Source organism: Cyclopterus lumpus, chromosome 7 (assembly GCF_009769545.1).
Source record: "Cyclopterus lumpus isolate fCycLum1 chromosome 7, fCycLum1.pri, whole genome shotgun sequence".
Taxonomy (NCBI): domain Eukaryota; kingdom Metazoa; phylum Chordata; class Actinopteri; order Perciformes; family Cyclopteridae; genus Cyclopterus; species Cyclopterus lumpus.
This window is the reverse complement of record NC_046972.1, coordinates 6426618-6450113: the sequence shown is the minus strand read 5'-3', so window position 1 is coordinate 6450113 and position 23496 is coordinate 6426618. Positions and strand designations below refer to the sequence as shown.

General features: G+C 46.4%; 2 protein-coding genes across 2 annotated transcripts; one reads left to right on the top strand and one right to left on the bottom strand.

Moving 5' to 3' along the window:
* On the top strand, window positions 1-8621 carry LOC117734170 (nucleolar protein dao-5-like). Its single transcript, XM_034538329.1, has 16 exons — window positions 1-301; window positions 1298-1374; window positions 1467-1568; window positions 1739-1798; window positions 1888-1957; window positions 3116-3281; window positions 3438-3507; window positions 3652-3807; window positions 4466-4522; window positions 4632-4757; window positions 4965-5089; window positions 5326-5377; window positions 5464-5534; window positions 5644-5811; window positions 6113-6221; window positions 6315-8621. Exons 1-16 carry the CDS (start codon window positions 103-105, stop codon window positions 8418-8420), a joined length of 3714 nt encoding a protein of 1237 aa, XP_034394220.1. The 5' UTR covers window positions 1-102; the 3' UTR covers window positions 8421-8621.
* A 2253-nt stretch (window positions 8622-10874) lies between these two features.
* tmem240a (transmembrane protein 240a) lies at window positions 10875-22490 on the bottom strand. The gene is made up of 4 exons (XM_034538341.1): window positions 22434-22490; window positions 21924-22030; window positions 17870-18078; window positions 10875-11029 (listed from the first exon to the last, which is right to left on the bottom strand). Exons 1-4 carry the CDS (start codon window positions 22488-22490, stop codon window positions 10875-10877), a joined length of 528 nt encoding a protein of 175 aa, XP_034394232.1.
* Between the last annotated feature and the right edge of the window lie 1006 nt (window positions 22491-23496).

Sequence of the window (23496 nt, the reverse complement as noted above, 5' to 3'; positions counted from 1 at the left end):
AAACAACACGAAGAAGAAGACTAAGCACGGGCTCAGCTCGACCACAGGAGCGGAGACTTTGAAACAAAGTGCAGCCTGTTGCTTGAACGCTACCGAAGCAGAATGTCGTGGCTCTTCGGCTGGGGCTGGGGCTCCGGGGCTCCGCCGGTGGAGGAGCAGACAGCGGCTGGTGCTGAAGGGGCCGGGGGTGCACCGGGAGGCGGCGGCTCGGGGGGAGACAAACCCGGGGACAAGTGGAGTAACTTTGACCCGACGGGGCTGGAGAGAGCTGCAAAAGCTGCAAAGGACCTCGACAAATCACGTGCGTACTATTTTGTATTATTGTTTGTTATAATATATTGTTTAAAAGGTTTTCATTATATCCCTGTTGTTACAGTTTGTTTTGGTCACTTTCTCACGCGGGTACGTCCTGTTCTTTTCGGAGGAGAGTCCCTCGCACATTTCTAGCTGTTAACGTTTTCAACTAGCAAATGTGCAGCTTTTTAATATCGTGTTGTGTGACTGTGAAACGGTGTAACATTTTCTTTCATTCGGCACCCATCACATTTAGCAGCACAATATATATTTCTATATATTCGACATTTTAAAGGAGCAATACTCCTATGTAATGTGCCGTCATGTGAGTCAGAACACGGTGTCGTTTCGTCTCGTCCGACGGGAGAAAGCAACACATCGGGCTGTTGAATTACTAAGTTGCACACGGTTGCTACAAGTGCGCGTGCAAAGCTATTTGACCTCCACGCAGTCTTCCCAAAATTACGGCGGTTTGGTGGGCGTGTCAGTGAGCACAGATGGCACAAAGTGTCCCCCTCGCGAGCTCAGCCGCGTCACCTGTCCCATACGTCACACGCCCCTCGTGTGTGTGTGTGTGTGTGTGTGTGTGTGTGTGTGTGTGTGTGTGTGTGTGTGTGTGCGTGTGTGTGTGTGTGTGTGTGTGTGTGTGTGTGTGTGTGTGTGTGTGTGTGTGTGTGTGTGTGTGTGTGTGTGTGTGTGTGTGTGTGTGTGTGTGTGTGTGTGTGTGTGTGTGTGTGTGTGTGTGTGTGTGTGTGTGTGTGTGTGTGTGTGTGTGTGTGTGTGTGTGTGTGTGTGTGTGTGTGTGTGTGTGTGTGTGTGTGTGTGTGTGTGTGTGTGTGTGTGTGGGGGGTTTAAACCAGTCAGTCAAGCAAAGTTTAAAGCATGTTACACCCAAAAAGTGTAACTCTATTGTGTCTGTGATTACGATTTCAAATATTTGAATGAATAAAGCAGCACCACTCTGTTCTATTTATTTATCTTTTTCAAAATGACATTTTTTAAGGACATGCCAAAGAAGCGTTGGGGCTGGCTCGTATGCAGGAGCAGACCGTTCAGCTGGAGCATGAGAGTAAAGTGAAAGTAGGTGCCTTCAAAAGTCCCTCTTGGTGTGATTGTGTGGTCGGTCCAGGGGTCACCTCTGAATCCATGACACAGACCAATCTCTCCAACAGGAATATGAAGCGGCCGTGGAGCAGCTGAAGGGAGAGCAGATCCACCTGCAGGGCGAGGAGAGACGCAAAACGCTGGCAGAGGAGACAAAGCAAAACCAGGCGGTATGGAATCAACACTTTATACGCACACACACACACACACACACACACACACACACACACACACACACACACACACACATACAACAGGCTCTTCTGATATTAAAACACGTGTTCTGCCTACAATAGTTTACCTGCAAAGGTAATTCCTTATTTTTCTGTATCTCCTCCAGAGGGCACAATTTCAAGACAAACTTGCCAGACAGAGATATGATGATCAGCTCAGGCAACAGGTAAGACTTTTAATTTTTTAAAATTTAAATGGACACTTGAAGTAAACACCTGAATGGAGCATTTATCATACGTTTGTTTGTATCTACAGCAATTTCTCAACGAAGAGAACCTTCGCAAACAAGAAGACTCGGTTGTGAAGCAAGAGTCCATGAGAAAGGGTAAAAGATAAAAACCAAACGCTCGCTTTCATTTATACATCATTCATTCATAATGCCATGTAAGAACTCCTTTTATTACAAATCCAATACGTGGGATTTGTACTGCTCCAAAGCAAATAATGACCATAATGTGTCTGCAGGTGTCAATAAGGTTGTCGATCAGTACTGATGACTGAGCTCACTGTGAGATTTGTGGCTCACTAACGACTCCCGTGGGCCTGTACTCTGTGTGTTGTAAGGAAGCTACACAAACCAGTTTTAAGATGCTAAGTGTGTTGTGATCATGAATTAGATCTTCAATAGACATTTGCATTGAGTCAAAGAGTTCTTTAAATAAAATGTAGATCCGACTGAAGAACCAACAGAGAATTATCACTCAGCTCTGAAGAGCTTTTATGCTCATTTAGCTCATTGTTTTGGGTTTTTTCAGCCCATGCCGTTACTGCTTTGGTTAACTCCCATTGCTCATTACCAGCCACAGAAAGCCGCTCCAGTAAACTGTACAGCACTGCACAGCTCAGACAGATTAAGTCGGTGACTAGCTGGTGCTGATAGTTGACATTTAGCTGCTAAAGAGACCGATGAGTTGTCCGAGTCCCAAACCAAACTAAAAGGAGAGTAAATATTAGAGTATAGAGTCTGCAGGATATGTAAAAAGGCAACTGTTTGCCAACACATTTTTCAAATAACATAATTAAATAATGATACGTCTGTGTCGTTGTTCACAGCTGTGTCCGCGTGGCCAGAAATAAAAAATTAATAAAACAACAGGAGCAGACAGAACAGAATATGAGACGATAAACTATGAAACGGCTCATATAAGACATTAACAAACAATACTTGCCAGTAAGTCAGTAGATATGTTTGCAGTCTTTATCAAAATATTGATGTCCCAAGTTAGAAAATGCCATTATCTTAAAACTGATGGATATCCTATATTAACAGCCCCATCCGTGCAAAATGCGAAGGGTTTCCATTAGAGAAGTAGTTCAAAAGAGCTGTGTCTTTTTAAATCAGTTCAATCTAGTTCTGACACAGTGGTTCAGTTGAACCGCACTGATTTAAGTAGGTCAAATTCTCAGCCCTGCCAGAAGTGGTCATAACAAGCATATAGTTATTAATATCTGCCTTTTTTTTCTCTCCCCCACCCCCCTCCAGCTACCATCGAACATGAAATGGAGCTGAGACGCAAGAACGACCTGATTCGCGTTGAAGCGGAGGCCAAAGCCCGCGCCCAGGTGGAGAGAGAGAACGCCGACCTCATCCGGGAGCAGATCCGCCTGAAGGCTGCCGAACACAGACAAACTGTCCTGGAATCTATAACGTGAGGGGGCGAAATTACTTTTCACTTTCCTTAATCCTCAGAGTGACTGGCACGTTATCTCCTAGCTGTAAGAGTAAGATCCCAGAGGGCGAGCAGGCGAGTGCGGTTGCCACAGCGGAGGCAGCCGGCGTGATAATTGTGTTCTGTTCCTGGCAGGACGGCCGGAGCGGTGTTCGGGGAGGGATTCAGGGCCTTCGTCTCCGACTGGGACAAACTCACCGCCACGGTAAATCCATGTCAGACCTGTCACGCTTTGGTCACATTTACACCACAGAAGGACCGTGGAGAATTATGGGAAGCAGCGGCGCTCCCGCTTTGATATGCTGTACAGTGCGTTTTGAAGACGTTTGCCTTCGTGTCCCTCCCACAGGTTGCTGGGTTGACCCTGTTGGCAGCAGGGGTGTATACGGCCAGGAATGCCACGGCGGTGGCCGGGAGATACATAGAGGCTCGCCTGGGCAGACCCTCGCTGGTCCGAGAGACCTCCAGGATAACCGTCGCTGAGGCCATCAAACACCCGATAAAGGTGGAACTACATCCCAGTTTCACGTTTTTAACCATTCATTGTGTGGATGTGGTCCTCCGCACAATGAATGGGATGCACGCAAGATGTGTGTCAACAGTATATTTTAAAGAGGCAGCTTTTTAGACGTAAATAAATGCCTTCTACATATGGATTATTTGATATTATATATATATATTTTTTTTTAAAAACCACTGCTCCTAAATAACAGTGAAATGCCCAGAGTCTTGTTGTCAATGAGATTTTTGACATTAGTCCGTAACAGCTGCAAGTGCATCAAATTAATTTCAGTGGATTTTGTTTATCCAGCTAATCCTGCCCAATAAGATAAATGTGGGAGAATTCTAGAGGATAATGTGAAAAATTAGCAAAAAACTTGGAAGTGAACGAATGGAGTGTGTAAAATGAACGAGAACAATCACTAAGATAACAGCGGGTCGGATGTGTGCTGAATGATGCAAGTTATTTCTTTTTGGTTATTTCTCACATGTTCAGAAAACTGAACATTTTAATTTGTTTTAAGCCGAGTAGAAGAGTCACTCACAGATAATGAAGTGTTAAATGATAATTAGAAATTCCATTTATAAGGTTTCCGACCGGTTAACCTCTAAAAGGATTTGTGCTAAAATAAAACAAGTCCCTCTGTTCTCCACATTTTTAGACGACCAAGCGTCTGAGAAGCAGGCCGCAGGACGCCTTGGAGGGCGTGGTGCTCAGTGTGAGTCATTTACTCTGCGTGGCTTTTTGTCGCATGGATATCTACTCTTTTTATGACTTTGTAAAGAAAAAAAATGCTGAGTGCTGTCATTTTGCGGTGGGTCACGAAGGCAGCTTTGGAGGGGCGTGTGAGGGACGTTGCCATCGCCACTCGGAACACCCGGCAGAACAAAGGCTTGTACAGAAACATCCTGATGTACGGACCCCCCGGAACTGGAAAAACACTCTTCGCCAAGGTACGGCCGGGTCAAACACCTTTTTTTTAAATTTTCTTCTTCTTTTTGTTTTTTGATACTGTTCTTTCATGCATTAGAGATTCAGTCCAGTTTTTAAACAGTATATCTTCCGGCTGTCACTTGATATTTTTAAGACCGGTCTATTTTTTAAAATGTTTGCCCCTCCTGTCTTCCGTTTTGAACAAAGCTCTTTCCATTGCCTTCCAGAAACTGGCTCTCCATTCAGGGATGGACTATGCCATCATGACAGGTGGCGACGTGGCACCCCTGGGGCGCGATGGAGTCACTGCCATGCACAAGGTGTTCGACTGGGCCAGCACCAGCAGGCGAGGGTGGGGCTCTTTCATTTGCTCCATTAACACTCAATGAATCGGTCCGAGAATGTGCATCAGCCGTTGAATGTTGACCGTGATAGTTTACAAGTGCGGACTGTATGCCGTGTTAAAGTGCATGCTCGGCTGCTGTTATTCTACCGGCTAATTATCATTAAAGGCCTTTAAAGAAAGAAAAAGAAAAAAGGCGTTTTTTTAAAAGCACATTCTCTTTGATGTCCTCTGATTCTCCGCAGCGTCTTGCTGTTCGTAGATGAAGCTGATGCGTTCCTGCGTAAGCGATCCACAGTGAGTTCAGCCGCAGTGCCATATGCATGGTGATGATGCCCTGCATTTGAATCACATATTCATGAGTCATGATTTTTGCATTGCAGGAGAAAATCAGCGAGGACCTCAGAGCCACCCTGAATGCATTCCTCTACCGCACCGGGGAGCAGAGCAACAAGTCGGTGTCTTAACGCTATTCACTGTGCATGGCTGGGCATGAAAAGGTCATCAGCCATGACTGAAAAGGCCACTGGCCGGGTCTAAGTAGTCTCACCCTCTCTCCTCAGGTTCATGCTGGTGCTTGCCAGTAACCAGCCTGAGCAGTTCGACTGGGCCATCAACGACCGCATTGATGAGATTGTGAACTTTGCGCTACCTGGTCTGGACGAGAGGGAAAGATTGGTGCGCATGTATTTCGACAAATTTGTGCTGGGTCCTGCCACTACAGGGAGACAGTGAGTCCACTTATTTGTATTTCAATTTTCAAACCTCAGCTCCGTGGCAGAGGTGATTTACTAGCGCAGATGAAAGCTCGGGTCCCAAAAGGTTGACCTGCTAGCTCCAGTTGCATAATAGTCTCGAATGTATTCAGAAAACAAAGTGGTATCTGGTTCTTTACTTATTGCTTTCGTGAAAAGGTGTTTTAAGTCCTCAGGAAGTGCAGCACACCAGTTGAAATAGATGATCAATGACGAGAAGCGAGTTTAAGCTCAAGGTTCACTTACCCTGCAAACCTCTTGTGCTTTAACTCAACAGGAGGTTGAAGTTGGCTCAGTTCGACTACGGCCAGAAGTGTTCAGACATCGCAAAGCGAGCAGAAGGCATGTCCGGTCGGGAAATCTCCAAACTTGGTGTTGCCTGGCAGGTGAGTTGAACAGCCCGTTGACACAAAATATGAATCTGCATCAATAAAAAAAAAAAAACATTTTAAATTTAATTTCCCTATATTCTCGGAAAGGCTGCTGCATACTCTTCCGAAGATGGAGTTTTGACCGAAGCGATGATTGACTCAAGGGTCGATGATGCCGTCAAGCAGCATGCGCAGAAAATGGACTGGCTGATGATGGAAGCAGGTGAGGGGGCCGGGAAGGTCGGCGTACTCCTCCCGAGGGAAATGGCTGCAGGGCTTGCGGCCCAGGAAGCGGCTTCCCTTGCACAGCCCGAAGATGCAACCCCGACGGCACAACAAGTCCTTCCACTTCTGGGGCTTATGAGCAACTCGGCCCTGGCAGAAGCAGCCGCCCTACCTATAGAGGTGGAGGCAGATGCTATCCTCAAAGAGGCAGCCACTTTGGTTAAAGACAGTGAAGCTGTGGCCGCGACAACTGCGGGAGCTCCTGTCTCGATTGAAACGGTTGAAACCATTGTTGACACGGCTGCTGCTGCCCCGTTGGTGCAGGAGGCTGAGGCCATCAAGGACCTGACGGAGGAGGTCCTTGGCACAGCCGTAGCTACTGAGATCCTTGTTCCCGAGGTGACGGATATAGTCACTGAGGTTAAAGAGGCCGAGGGTGCTGTGATTGCTGCTGAGAGTAAGGAAGAGCCAACTGCTGATGTCGCTGTGCAACAGGCGGAGGCCATTGAAGTAGTCAAGGAGGAAAATGATGTCGTAGCACACTCGGAAATGACCGTCTCTGCTGTCGCTCTGGAGAAGGAATTGGATGCTGTTGTCTCTAACGTTGTCCAGGAGCCTGAGGCCGTAGAAGCCATAAAGGCTGCAGAGGAATTGGCAACGGATGCTGTAAAGGTTGCAGAGGAAATTGCAAACAATGTAGCTGAAGTGTCTGAGTCCCTGGCAAACATTGCCAAAGAGGCTGAGGCAATAGCAACTGATGTGGCCAAGGTGGCCGATGCTGTAGTGACCATCACCGAGGAGATCGGGGCAGTAGTCACGAAGGAGACTGAAGCGATTGGAAGTGACGTTGCCAAGGACCCGATTGAGGTTGTAGCGGAAACTGCATCCGAGGTTACTAAAGAGCTTGAAGTGAAAGTGACGGATGTGGTCAACAGGTCAGAGAATATTGCCACAGAGGTCGTTAAGGAGGTCGAACCCGCGATGACCGAGACCGCTGCCAAGGTTGCTGAAGACATCTCAACAGAGCCTGCCATTGAAACGGAAGCCACGGTTTCGGAGGAAGTCAAGGAGCCTCAGACTACTGTCAATGAGTTTGTCGCAGAGGGTCAGACTTTGACTACAGAGGTTGCTGCTAAGGAAGCCAAGGTCACACCAGCAGAGGTTTCCATGGAAGCCAAAGTCACACCAACAGAGGTTTCCATGGAGGCCGAGGTCACACCAGCAGAGGTTTCCATGGAAGCCAAAGTCACACCAACAGAGGTTTCCATGGAGGCCGAGGTCACACCAACAGAGGTTTCCATGGAGGCCGAAGTCACACCAGCAGAGGTTTCCATGGAAGCCAAAGTCACACCAACAGAGGTTTCCATGGAGGCCGAGGTCACACCAACAGAGGTTTCCATGGAGGCCGAGGTCACACCAGCAGAGGTTTCCATGGAGGCCGAGGTCACACCAACAGAGGTTTCCATGGAAGCAGAGGTCACACCAACAGAGGTTTCCATGGAGGCCGAGGTCACACCAGCAGAGGTTTCCATAGAAGCCAAAGTCACACCAGCAGAGGTTTCCATGGAAGCAGAGGTCACACCAACAGAGGTTTCCATGGAGGCCGAGGTCACACCAGCAGAGGTTTCCATGGAAGCCAAAGTCACACCAGCAGAGGTTTCCATGGAAGCCAAAGTCACACCAGCAGAGGTTTCCATGGAAGCAGAGGTCACACCAGCAGAGGTCACACCAGCAGAGGTTTCCATGGAAGCCGAGGTCACACCAGCAGAGGTTTCCATGGAAGCCGAGGTCACCATAGAAACCAAGGTCGATGCAGACGCCGTCGCGTCGGAACAGTCTGAGAAACTAGAGAGTCCAACTACAGAGAAGTCTGCGGACTCCCAGACTCCCGGGACCGAAGGGGCTGAGCCCGGTCCAACTGAGAAGCCTCTCTCAAAGAAACAGAGCGCAGATGACAAAGCACCAGCCAAGCCCGGTCCAACGAAATGATCACTTGAAAACTTCGATGAAAGGCGAATGTGAAAGACGAGTTATTGTAATTTTTAAACACTCTAAACATTTAACCTCAAATTCTGTCTACTCTTCTACCAATATGTGTGTAACCCAAGTACTGTGACTGCCAACAAGGTAATCATTTGATTACGGCCTGTAGGTTTGCAAGAGTCTGAATTAAAGCACTTGTGGACCGTCTCATTCCGCTTTTCTTTTTTTTATGTCTGGTCGTCGTTGCCATTTGCAAAGTCTGTGGCTGGGTGACATTTAGAAAATGTGCCCTCTGAACAGGATGTTCGTGCATGTATGCTGACCGACACTGGCAAGAGTTCAATAGCGTGTCTGCGAAAACGTTCGTTCGGGACATTTCCTCCTTGTCACAGAGCAGTTGAGACCTGCCCTTGACAGATATTTGTTTCACCTTTCATAGAATGACTGGGTTCTGCCAGACTATAATTTAAATGTAGATTGAATATTTATTTTCTCTCGGTCTGACAAAGCCACACAGTAAACCCAGCGTTTATAACCCCACTTTCTATCAGGCTTGTTTTTGTCTCCAACTGCTGCCATACAGATGTTTTACAAACACGGTGCTTTAGAGACTGTGTGACCTTATCCCGCGCACGTGCAAAAATAGAAAATGTTGCCAAGCAAATAATCGCAGAGGAAGTAATTTATTAAACATTCACTGCTTCTCAGATGTGAGGTTGTATATCGCTGTAATTTGAACATACGGACAGTACGAACCGTTTAAAGATGTCAACTCAAGTTTTATGCACATATTGTAGATTAGATCATAACTTTTATAAGATACTTCAGAGAAACATCAATAATGAAAGTTAGCGTTAGCTTCAGCTGGGCTTTTATATTTTAGAGGATTTTATTATTTATTTTTGAGGATAATGCCAAAGGATACCCAATGAAGGTGGAAATGTCCTCGTAAATACCCTCAGTGTCACTGGAACGTGTCGCATTGTGGCGGTGGATAACAGTGGAGGGCTTCACTCCGTCGCACCAGCATGTCGTTGGCATTGTTAGTCATTTCAGAAGTGTTGTTAGTCAGCGCTATTAGAATCCTAACAAACCCGACTGAAGTTGTCAACAGGACCTCTCTGCATAATCTGTCTGTTGTCGGCGCTCTGGAATAACCCCTCAGTATGAGAACGCGTTCTCGTCTTCGCTCACATGATTGGAGAGACACAATCAAACATCAGAGGTCACTGTTGTGCTCCAATGGCACTTTTAATAAAACAGACATTTCATCCTCACAACAGCAATGTCTGGACAGAGAGGACGAGGATGAGGAGGAGGGGGTGGTGGCGGGGTGGTTTGAGGGTTCCCTCTGCTGATAGGCTGGTTGCTCCTGATAAGTGAGGGGGAATTGGATAAAGAAAATTGAACTGTGCTGTTGAGCACAGTGTGGGGAAGATGGAGGGGCTGTGTGTGTGTGTGTGTGTGTGTGTGTGTGTGTGTGTGTGTGTGTGTGCGTGTGTATGTGTGTGTGTGAACTCATCTTGGCTGGCATTTATTTCTCCTCCCGTGTCGACTAAATTAATTATAATATAGCAAAGAGAACCCCCGACCACAACCGCACACGCTCCCCTCCCCCTCACATATTTACAGGAAAAATTAATACATTCATTTAATTCACTAAGTAACAAAGCTAATTAATCTGTGTTTTTTTTGCAGAAATCACATGGTTTCACATCCAGTTTCCAAACAGACTCGTCTTCCCGTTCCATCCCTACAGATCTAACCACACAGTCCCATCGTTAGGTTTTCTATTGACAAACGACTCACACAAAAAATCCCCCCCACGCACCCCCTTTTTTTTTTAAAAGACTGTTAAATCCCTTTTGCCTGTATTTATAACTATTTACAGAAGCAGCTATCTAACTATCACAAAAACCCGCCCACCCACCAGTCTAGTTCGCCCCTCCCCACGCCAACAAAGTCCCACTCCCACCCGATAGTGAAAAAGAAAAAGAAAAAGATTTCATGACACCTGTCTTGCCTCCCCGTTCCATACGCTGCCCACATCTTACCCTGTTCTAAAAGAGCATGCCAAGTTTAACAATGAACACAGAAAATGTCTCTATACAGAAAAAAAAACACCCTTAAAAATGTTTTTTTTCTTCTTCTTCCTCCTCCCACAATGGTGGACATGGACATAAGACAAGATTTCAGTGGCAACAAATAATTGTCATCTTGCTCCATTTTTGGGATTTTCTTTCTCTCTTTTTTTTAAGTGCCGACAGTGTTTAGTTTAGTCATACGAAAGTCCTGTCATGGGGGTCTAAGGGAGCCATGTTATGAATAGTGGGAGGGCAGTTTTCCAGGGTCTCTGAGGCAACAGTTGGCCAGGGGGCAGTTTGGGAAGAGATAAGGGGTTTTGGAGAGGAGGAAGGGGGTCTAGGGTATTTTCTTTTATCATTATTTTGTGTTTTAGAGTCAGAGGTGGCGGGGACTAGGGTGGCCGTTGTGGTAGAGCTTCTGCTTGATGTGGACCATGTTGCCGCTGGAGTCTTCCAGCTGTCTGAGCTGGGCTCGGCGACGGAGGTCTCGAAGATTGCAGAACTGGGGCAGCCATGACCAGGACGGTGTATCTGGAGAGAAGAGATGAGAGGCAACAGGACGGTCAGAGGAGGCAGGCGTTAAAGTGTGTGACCAATCGGTGAAATTGTCCTTTTCTCAAACACTAGACATGCTGGTCTGCATCCACATCCGATGGATGCAATAACCCGCTGATGGATGTGCGCCTTCAATTAGTCAACTGTTGGAAGCCGGTACCTTGAGTTTTTCACAGGGTAACAACTAAGTTACATATGTGTTACATACAATATAACATCCATGTGCCTAAAGAATATTCCATCATCAAGAAAAAATGCATTTATTGAAGCCTTATGAGCGGGCGGGTAACTTTGAAGCAAAGTTGTTGCCGATGTATTTGATCAATCTCAATCAATTATAAGCAGCTGATGCAATTGTTTTTCATCATCACACACACACACACACAAAACGATGAAACACACACTGTAGAAGGCATACGGCCTTGAACAATGTGTACCAAAGTGAGTCCAAGCACTTTTTAAGATGATTCTTTGGCAATTTGCCTTCACGAGCGACAGAGACAGATAGGAAGCATGAAGGGGGGGTGCCACCAAGGTCCCACGCAGACTTGAACTGGGGGAGATCTGATTACATCCTAGTTAATGTGTCCTAATATTACTATAGGTCTAGGCTATACCAGGGGAAAAAAATGCACAAAATGTCCAATGATGAACCAATACAAATTGCTAAAACTGTGAACTGCCAGAGAGTCGAACACTTCAGAGTTCAAGATGCTCGCAGGAGAAGCAGCACGCGCCTCTGCATCAGTGTTGCAACGCAAAGCGAGTATCGAAGTGATAATCGCATGTCGCAGTCCCAATATTGATTACTTCCTTCTCTGCTCCCCTTCTTTACTCACAAAGTGCGACGTCAGAGTATACGCGCGTGGTTACTGTGAGGCGACGTCGTCTCGCGTGTCTTGTTGCTATGCAGGCTTTCGAGGACGACTCAGCCAGACGGACACGTTTCGTGAGTCCAAGACACACAATTGTGTAAAATCCCTCTTAGCCTGGTTTTCAGGCTCCAAATCCAGTTAGAGGACACAACAACAACAAGCGGCACAGAGGGCTGATCTCCGTGCTGGGAACTGTCCTTTTTGGACGTTGATGAAAATGAGTCTATAAGCGCCTCTTTCATTCCTTTTCTCCAGTAATGCCGGATGACTCGAGGACTATGCTGATATTGGCTTTCTATCTAAAAAACAATATACTGTCTTGTGATTTTGTCCGTCTCCGATGCCTTTTTTTCTTCTTTTTCTCTCATGCTCAGTTTCAGCTGACACTAAATTACAATTCTATCATTTTAAAACAAACCTAAAAATGATCTTCCACCAAGTCCAGAAATGGCCCACGATCGGACGCGTTGAGGTTTAAAAGGTGAGTTACTGGAAAAAGCTTATGGTTTATTTGGTATTTTCGCCAACCGGCTTAGCTGTGACAACTTTCAATTCAGGGGAAGTGAAGGTGAGCTTTTAGCAGTGAGGGCCGAATGACAGAGACGGGACATTGAGGTATTGGATGACAACGGTAACTGGCATCAATCTCTTCAAGTGCACCGCGGTGTTGCCCTGGATCTTATTTGTGTGTTTGGGCACACGTGTGACCGTATCCGGGGGTGTCACTTCTCTACAGTCACAGGGAGTTTTATTTTATTTACAGGTGAGATTTTGGCCGAGGAGCCGAATGCACCGGCCTGTCTTTGTCTAATTAGCAGCCGACAAAGGAGAGGTGTGTAACGTGAAGAGGGGAATGGTTCGTGCCTGTCGGGTTATAAACTGGAGCTGGCGAGGCGGAGCGAGGGCCACAGAGACAGTAGAGAGAGAGGGAGAGAATGAGGGGAGAGCCCCAGACAGTAAACCCAGTAAAGCAAATGGCCCTGCTAGAGGAGGAGAGAGAGGAGGAGGAGGGGTGGAGTTGGGGAAGCGGGGTGAGGCGTTGGGTGGGTGGAGGGCAGGTGAGGAGGGAGGGAGAGAGGGGGAGTTATTTATAGCTGTGAATGGCTATGCTGTCCACAAGGACTGCACTGAAGGGTATCCAAAGGAAGAGGGGGCAACGAAGACAGGTTTATCTCATTTGAATAAAAGGATTGGGATGGAGTCGGCAGAAATGGTAATGCGAGGCAGAAAATGGGAGGCGAACGGCATAATTGGTATGCTCTTTTACAGGAGAGGGGATGGATATGGGAGGGGGGCGTGGGGGCTTAATGCTGAATGCCAAGTCATCATTTTCTCCATTGTTTTTTTAAAGATAGTTTTTGTGTTTCTCTCTCACCAGTGTCTTTGCACTAAAGAGACTCTGACATCGACGATAAGATGAAGAAGAGATAGTTGCAGCGGGAAGCGCTGTAAAGGAAATGGCCAGGAGTAGATTCAATAAGTGGAGAGGATGGAGCAAGAGATGGAATTAGGAGGGGGGGGGGGAGCAATGATAATCAATGTGTGTGTGTGTGTGTGTTTCTCACTTGCCATTCCAGCTGCTCTCTCTCTCCCACATTCTATTTATAGCTCTGGAGGAGAGTGTGTGTGTGTGTGTGTGTGTTAGTGGGGGGTGGGGGTGGGGATGTGACAGCATCTCCATCCTGCACCCCCAACACACACACACACACAAACACACACACACACACACCGCTCTGTCAGCCTCACCTTCACTCCTCATCTTGGGGAGGCTAAACAAGCTCGACCTAGCATCAACGTCACACACACACACACACACACACAAGAAAGGGGCATTCCCTTCCAGCACAAAAGCAGAACCAGCCTATACCCCCCCCACTTTATAACTGTTGCTAATGCATATGATGCTCCCTCCTCTCCGGGTGTGTTTTTCTGATGATGCATTTTACACTGTTGGACTCGCTGCTGCAGAACCTTCCACCCCTCTGAGCGAAGCAGCAGCCCGCAACGATCACAGCTCATACAATTCAAGCCCCTTAGCAGCTCGTTAAAACATAGAAAGGAAATCCAAATAGCACATGGTATTTTATATCTAAAAAAAGCCAAACACATATTGGTAATCAAATAAAATGAACATGGCCTCATACTGCCCGAGAAGCTTTTCCATGGCAGCTCCATGTATCCAGGCCACATATAACCTTCTTTATCAGTATCCTTCATCCTGAGGATCCAGGCCACCTCCACAACGCAGGCCTGCCCCGACGGTGAGCTCAGATAGAATATTCAAGCTCCAAATCCTATTTTTAAAATAGCCGTGTTGCAATATTCAGTATCTTCACATCTATCTTATTTGTGCCAAAAGAATGCAAAAACCCAGTAAGCGGCTTCCCCCCCCCCCCCTCGAATTTGGAAAAGCCTGTGAAACCGGCGTGACCGTGAGAAACTGAAACGCCGTAATCCAGGATGCTAATACTCAGCTCATCAGCGAACGTCTTGCCAGTGCACAGAGACGAACCCTCTGCGTCGTCTCTTCAGCCGAGCGCCAGACTACGGGGGGATTTCACGCTGCCGTGTCATGATCTCGCACGTGTGTCACATATCTGCTCGGCTGCAAGCCTTTTACGTCTTCGCTCGCTGTCTGCTCAGCCCACGCGGGCCAAATGGCGGCGAAACCGAACGCCACGTGTTCTGTCTCATTAAATCAGGCGCACTCCTCTTCTCCTACTTCAATAACATGCAACCCTCATCTGTCACGGGGAGATTGGACGATATATATATATTTTTAAACGTTATTTCCGTGGAGAGAGCGCTGACAGGAGATGGGAAATTAAGGAGCAACTATCGCACTTTAAGTTGGTTGTATTTGGGAATGTGGCTTTCACGACTGGTGGGATAAAGTCATTTATTAATCACCATTTTTTTTAGCCCGGTTCAAACCCCGGTCTCGCTAACTGATGTGTGTGTATGTCTTCATATTTTGTTGGTTATTACACCGAAACGATCCAAAAACAACAGCTTGGCCAGCTATTCTCATGACAGAACACATTTTCATCAAGCGCTGCACATTAATTCACGTTAGCTTCAGCGGAATGTGAACTGACAAGCTGTGCACTTATCCACACCGAGACGTTTTATATATCTATATCTATTTGGGGCTTTCAACAAACCCGGAAATATAATCCATACGTGACACATCACGTATAGTAGCTGTAAATGAATGCTATCTTCTTATTCTCATAGACTAAAGCAGGAAATCACCCTGCAAACTTGCAATGAGCACACTGTACTGGAACTCCATACAGAGAGTTACGGGACCAGAGTTGAAGCGAGGACCCTCTCGCTGTGATGTGAAAGTATGACACTGAACCACCGCGCGGACCCAGTATTCTCAATGGCCGAGCTTGACACGCAGACATTTCCGTAACACACAGTTACCCTTGAGGCCAAAGTAATACCGTTAGTTGAGTTATTAAAGGCCCTGCATGCCCGTGGTAAACCTGCACAAGTGATTTTAGGCAGATTAGGTCTCTTTTCAGGACTGGCTGGGCTTGGTTGCTGTTGTCTTGGTTGAGTATCGGACTAATACACTGTCGACACGCTACTGGTTTGTGCTGGTAGGGTGTGGTACAGGGGTTCGATTAGGCATTCGAATGGCAACTGCCGCCTTAAATTGAAGGTTCTGTGCTTCAAGAAAACAGAATGTGTGCCAACGGCATTGTGAACAATACAGACCAAAAAAAACAACATATTTCATATGCACAATTATAAACACCTGTGTGAGTGCAGGGCTTTCAGACAACGGAAAAAAATGCCGTTTTTTTACATACAATTTTGGCGCAACATGTCGCAGTAGAAAAAAAGCACAGGTGTAAATAATGAAATCAACGAGGGCTGAGTTCCATTTAGCTGCTTCAATTTCAGCGTCCTGGTAGTACGTATATGCTCACAGTCAACCCAGTCCTGACTAACCGGGACACTTGGACAGAACAGAGCTCTCGTTAGTATTATTGGTGAAATTTGGGCTTTTCCTACTGCCAAAATGTTTGCTGTGAAAAAGGCCTACACATAACACACAACACACAAAAATCCATTTTCTTTCAGCTCAAATGGATAAACACATCTACAATCTGCTCCCAATCTTCAATGCAAGTTTTGCCTTGCTCAGCCTTCGTGTAAGAAGACCAAAACAGGTTTCCATAATAAGTATGGGATTGCTGTGCGATTATTAAAAGAAAGGTTTGACATTTTGGGACATGTGCGTATTAGTTTTTTTCCTCAACTATATATGAGAAGAAATCCCATTCTCATGCCTGTGCATTAACTGTGGAGTTAGAGCCCGCAAGCGTGAGGGGAAACTGCTGGCCTGGCATGGCTGAAATACACCTACCGGCACTCTTAAAGCTTTATTTTCTTAACACACTGTGTCTCATTTATTCAATGTGGACATGCATTGAATTTTTTTAATATTGAGAAGTTGGTAGTTTTGTGCTGGAAGTATTACGCTGTTACCGTGGGTTTGCCAGGCAACCAGTGGTTACTCCAGTAAATCACTGTGCCTGAAATAATCACTTTAGTTCTCCTCGACCTTATAGCTCAGCCTTTGACGGAGTGGACCACTATTTTTCAATTAATTCTCTGAAATCGGCGTGGTGCAAGACCATGCCTGATAAAACACCCTTCTTCTAATGGGGTCAACGGGCTCCACTCTCTTGTGGTGTCCCCCAAGGATCTATCTTTAGTCCCTGATTGTTCTGAATTAATATGCTCTCCTTGGTGCGTATTAAAGCTGACCGGCTTTTATAAAGTTCAACAAAGCCATGTATTATATTATATCTTGCATTTCGCAATGTCTCTCTCATAATAAGTGCTGATTTCCAAACAATTTTGACAAAATATGTAAACGGCACAATCCCACCTACTTGCTCCTCTACTATTCCTATTAATAATTGTATTCATAATCTGCTCAGAGAGAGTGAACAAACATGAAGCCGAAAGCCCATAATCTCAGATATGTCTTCAAATAGAAACAGTGCAATTGTTTATTTAACTAGGGCATAAAGACAATGTCATTGTTCCTTCATTTGCAGTCCTGGAGAGGGTCATCCCTGCTTGTGTCCTCTCTAAGCTTGATTGTGGTGACGCACTTGTGGCTTTTTCAGTAGAAATATCAATACACTACAGTGGACTACAATTCAGATCGCTGCTCCCAGGCTAATCACGCTCTCCAAGACGAGTGACCGCATTATCTAACCTTTCACAGACTGCTCGTCAGTTGTAGAATAGATTTTAAGGCTTTAAGTCGGCCTTATTTGTGGGATTTGTTAAGCCTCAAGTGAGCCTAATGGCTGCTTGAGAACCTCTTTTAGGGCCCTTCTGGTGAGTCTTTCCTCATCACCATGGGAGACCTATGTTTGCCTTCCGGGCCCTTCAGCTCTTGAAGTCCATGGCAAAGGTTAGTGTCCCCTTTTAAATCCTTCCCCATTCTTCGATCTTTTATTTACAATGTCCTTCCATAATTTTAGTATTTAAATACCAATCCATCATTCTTTTTAAAGTGTATTATTTATTGTTTAAATAAACACAACATAAACGTCCACATTTCAAGTTATCTGCCCACTAATGCCCCGATCACAAATATGAATTTGGGGAATTGCGATTTTGCCGTTCTTTAAGTCTTCTCATTGAGGTTCGACTACATCATCATTATTTCCACCACTATTGTTAATATATTTACTAGAGCGAAAGCCATTGCCGTGCTAACCTGGCCAACGCCAGCACAAGATATACATGGCGTATAGATACAGACACACAAATCCTGCTTTTAAACCATAGATACTTTGTTAGTTCACCTGTCAAATTAAGATTTCATGACAATTTAGGGTTTGCTGAGCTCTTGTTTGAGTTACATTCATGTGTGTCTGCAGCAGACATGTGTCCGCCTTACCGTAGTAGCGGCTCGCCCTCCAGGCCCTGACGGCACAGTGTAGGACTCCGTCCAGCCACAGCAGCAGCCAGCTGATGCAGAAGCCCAGCAGCAGCCCCAGCATCAAGTCCATCTCCTGCTTGGTCACACTGTCGCTCACAAAGTAGTTCTCTGACGAGTCCACCAAGGAATGGTCCCCATCGTATGGGATTACATAGTGGACATGATGCCTGGGGGGGTAGGGGGGAGAGGGACAGACAGAGGTAGGTAATTGGGAAGTGTTAGCCAACATATAATCTTATGAATGAAAGATTCAAATTAACATTTCTTATCCGTCACATATAGACATACAGACGGGTGTTAAATTAAAGGAAAAAGCTGCTGGGCTACCAGCACGGTTTCAATGCTGCTCGGCATATATTGTATATACTGTTGATGAACACCATTCTTCTCAGTTGGTGGTGTGATGATGATGGTGAAGAGTGCTGGGTTAACATGTTGCTCCAAATCCTCCCATAGGCATTCAATGGGTTGAGATCTGTTAACTGTGAAGGCCATTGAGTATGTTATGGTGGTAGAACGGTTTATATGGTGTTTTTATATTATATATACCCATCCTAATGTGGATGATATCCAGGGATTTTCTTTTGTGAATTTTAAGCAAATTGCACTAATCCACCCTTTGCTGGAAACTCCCTTGAAGCCCTCTCAAGGACCCTTGGGTGTCTCTAGGCTGCACTTTAGGGCAGCTGCGGCTGAAAAAGTTTAAGGAGACTTTTGCTCAAGGCCTTTAAATTCTTTAAATACGAATAAGCAAACACTCCACTATCTCCTTCAGAGACTACTGTTGAGGGGCTTTTAAGAAAGGCACTTACTCCAATATCCTAACAGGTTATGGCAATACCTCCCCATTAAAATCCTTTCTGGATGATCTACATTTTGCCAAGACAAATACATCATCCAAAATGCATCAAGTGTGCAAGTACAGTTCATGAGTTACCTCATAACAAGCAATTATTTCAGTCAAAGTGGGCTAGATCCAAACAGGGTTCTTACTACACAGTCACTTTAAATGTGTTCAAAGTTGGAGACGTTAAAGAACTCAATATGAATCCAATTTTAATTGTGTTTTCCACAAATCCACAGGGTGTGTGATTGCTCCTAACCAGGTGTTCACATCTCACGGGACAAGAAAGAGGGGGAAATGATGGAAATGTCACGCTGATAGAATGCAAATGAAAAAGACAACGGATGTTTATAGTGAAGGCATCACTCTGTTGCAATGCAGCTTAGGGACAACATGCATGATAACGCCCTAAATATATCTCTGCATAACAACAGCTACTGATTCATTCATATACATTCACTTTGCCATATTGTCCAGCACTGACTATACTTTTACTATGATTTTACAATCTAACAACCAAACTCTGTGAGTGAAAAGCAGAGTTCGGTTGTTAGATTGCAGAGAGATTCAACTGCTGTAAGACACCTTTGCGCACACACTTTGGGAACACCGCATTGATAACAGGTTTGAACTGATGCCGTATTTAATAAATGTCTGCTTTGCTTATCTCTGAATAACATAACATGTAATTAATGAAAGCTGCTATGCTTAAGTCCTAAGATGCACTGAGTGTTTTTTGACAGTTTCCAGATGTTTCTGACTGGTCTGATCGGTAAAGTGAGGGGGAAGTGAAACATCTTCACCCTACAGGAAAGCAACTTCTTTTAACAGTAAACCCTCCATTGGCAGATGATCTCTGGGAAGTGCAGTGCAGAGACACCCACCGCCCTTGGTATTGAATGTGGAGGAAAAACCTCTTCTTAAGTGTCTTACAGAAGAAGTAGTGGGGCAACACGGGGAATCAAACTCCTGACTGGAGCCTGACAGCCACTGAGGTCCATTAACGGCAAACCATAAATAAAATAAAAAAGCAAAGCTACGTGTCAAGATAAGCCAAAATCTTTCTCCTGGTTTCTTTCTTTGCCCTGAAGAATAAAGGATTGTGTTATGTTGCCTGCATGAAACTGACTTGAGTTCACCGGCACCCTGCTACCAATGTGTCTGTGTCTTCTCTTTCTAGTGAAAAAATTACAGCAATTCAGTTTTTCTGTAAGACTTAGATCATCTTAGGACAACTACCCTGCAGCCCCTCACAACAGCATGACACCAATCCGCAGGGGGCACCCAGAAAAAACAGAAAACTGACTTCCGCAGAGCCAGTTCCTCGGCCTTTCAGAGAAGCTACAGCAAGTCAGAGCCCAAATGACACCCGGCCGTGTCCTCGAGCCTGGTAAGGTGAGCGCCATGGGCGTCACGACATCTCCACGTCCAACTGGGGGGAGTCAGGCAAGTGAAAAACCCACAGGCTCGGGTCGGCTATTCATCCACGCGCCCCACTCTTTCTGCTGTTGGTGTGAAAACACAGATGACATGCATCTCATTTCGGAGGGTTTCCAGGTCAGGCAAAGACACCGGTTGGGTCACCTGGAAACTACCAGGAAGTGGCAACGATTGGACTGCATACCGTCCGGAGCCTTGGCTTAAAACTTGTGTTGGAGAAATACAAATATAAATGATAAATATTGAAATCAGTGCTTAATTGCTGCTGATTATTACCTAAACTTGTTTTATTGACTACATATCGCCCATTGCATACATAACCACGCCCCCTTCAGCAGTAGCAAGGATGACATGATTGTCAAAATATGTCAAGATATGACAAAATAAGACTTTCAGTTCATACATCATCTTGTCACACAAATCCTGGCTCCAAACTTATTTGTTTGCCTTGACCAGTCTGTATATATCACATCAAGCGAGAGGCCTTTCCAAACTTTCCGTCAGATTATCCCTCTCTGACAGGCACACCGAGAGAACACCTGATGATGACCCACTTCTGAATTTACAGGCTAAAATAAAACACACACACACACACACACACACACACACACACACACACACACACACAGGGAACTGGCCTCCTAATGCCTGGTGAAACTGCTACTACATCAACCCCTCACATGCAGTATGCACAGTATAACACTGCTGTTTTTGTTTTAATGTGCATCTGTTCAGCTTGCACCAACACAAGTGGTGACCCCCCCCCCCAGCCCCCCCCCCCCCCCCCCCCCCCCCCCCCCTCCACTAGCTAAACAGGTTGTCTGCAGGACGTGGGTCAAAGAGGATCTAACACCTGAGGACAATAAAGGTGTGAATCTGTTGGATGAAAGGACTCTTACTTAAAATCTTGCGAGCTGACAACACTGTTGCCATACCCTCAGGCACTGACTTGAGACCGGAAAGAAAAAAAACAGAGGCCCACTGGTGTCTCTCTGATCATCCACACAGAGCCAAAGCCTGCTGTATTATGAAAAGACACAGTACTGCTGATTAAATCCGGATTAATTTATTAATGAGTGTCTTGCTGCTGTTTTTTTCCCCACCACTTGAAGCTACTCTCACCGAGAAAGCAAACAGCAGGTAGCCCGGGCATAGTGCCCTCAGCCCCGTACACATAGCTCTTCCTCAGCCCCTAACCACTCCACTCATACGGTCGTATTGAAGCCAGCAGGTTCGTGTTGTCGCGGACACCGTGGAGGGCCTGCGTGAAGCGCGCAGCGCACTTGATGCTCAGATTGTTTTTGAACGGCCTTAGAGTCCATTACCTATTTATGGCTCCGACACACACCTTCGTGTATGCTGCAAAGCAGAACATCCTCGCAGCCCTTCTGTATATATAAGCTCCACACGACATTTTAATTTAAAAAATGTGTTCAAACACACACACACACACACACACACACACACACACACCACCGCGACCAACCGCGTCTGTGAGAGCAAATATTAAAACGTCAATGGAAATATCTGCCGCGCACGGGCTGATGTACCAGCTCGGTTTTGGCGGAGCTTCGCCGTCAGAAATCTTCGAGGCCTCTTCCGACAATTAAGAATTTGACGGTTGGAGTCACACACAAATAGCACACGCACACACACACGACAACCAAAAATACCACCACACCGCCGTGTTTACCCACAAATATCGAAGACGAGAATGATGGCATTTACCTTCCACAGTTGCAGTGACAGACGCGATCCTCCCCTCGTAGATGCGGTAAGATGTAGTTGTGAAAGCGATCCAGTAGTGCGTTCATGTCCATTAAACAGGCTATCGCCTGCAAAGAAGCATGCAAGTCAGCTGGGACATGTCAAGCAATGGGCTACGGGCTATTCCTACAGACAGAGACGCGTTCTCTTCATCGCTGAGATACACAACAACAACAGGGATCGAAGAGAAAAGGGAGAGGACATAGCCTCGGCAGATCCTCCCGATTCTAAGAGGGGGGACTCTTCCCTCAAAACGGGTTTAGATTATTTATTTATGACAGCAGGAAATTATAGGTAGGGTAACCTACTTCCACATGTCATTGGTAGGCTTGCAGTGAGGTGGTTCCTCGCCCAAGTGTGATACATTTAATGGCACATTTGCAACGATCGGATTAATAATTATTCGCCTACATTAGAAGAAGAAGAAAAAAAAAAACGTATCGTGGCTGAGGGAGGGCGAAGATGTCTTACCATTACAACTGAAGCACCAAGAATCATAAAAATCATGGTGGTTGTGATCATATGCATCAAAACTTGCAAACTGGCCGCCGTTCCTTTTGCCCGGGGGTTTTCTACCCGCGGCGCTGGAGACGCTCCGGCTGGGCTCTGGGCGCTCTGTCCCGACAGGAGCCGCTCATGGAGCCGCCGCGCCTCTCCTGGCTCCCTGTCCCTTCAAAAAACTGCCCGGTCTCTCCCCCACCCAAACGACCCCCTTCCCACCACCCCCCTTCTCCTCCTACACACGGCAAGCCGCTCTCAGAGCCGTCACTGCGCCCTCTCCATCCAAGTATTCCCCCCACACCTCCACCTCCACCACCACGGTTAGTCGGTCGGTCGGACGCGGCTCCAAGGAGGCAGTCCTGTCCTAATTACCGGTGCAAAAGTGAGCTGTTCTTCCAGGTGCGTGTCTATTTCTATCCCAGTTAAAAAAGAACATAAAGAAAACAAGCGATGGGCTCCCTCAATATCCTCTCCGGGGTGCCTCGGTATCCTCTCCAAGTTTTTCCAAGCCGGGGCTGCGCTTTAATGCCGGCCAATTCTGTCCTCCATCGGCGGAAAACGGTCGATTTCTCTCGCCTGGACGTTTCAAAGAGCTGCACCGACTCCTCTCACGGCCATCGCCCTCGTCGTTCTGTGAATGCTTGATACCATCGGCACGAGGTCCATACAGCTCCAGTCGGGAACTAGATCCACCCTGCGCCCCGAGTCCAGTCCGGATCCAGCAACGGCAGCAGCATCAACGCCCGCAGCCAGACACGCATGATTATCCCATCCTGGCTTCCAGCGGCTACACGAGCATCCACTCCCACCTCTATAGTGCACGTGCGTGTGCGTGGCGGTGCCTGTGCACGTGCGCGTGTGTGAGAGAGAGCGAGAGAGAGAGAGAGAGAAAAAATAGTGGGCGGTGTGAGACGGGGAAACTGCAAACTGCCTTTGTGGCATCGGCCTATAGCTCATTATTTATAGTGGATACCTGCAGATGCATTGGAGGGCTTCAAGAATGGTGACTCTTCGTGAGGATTTAACCTCCTTT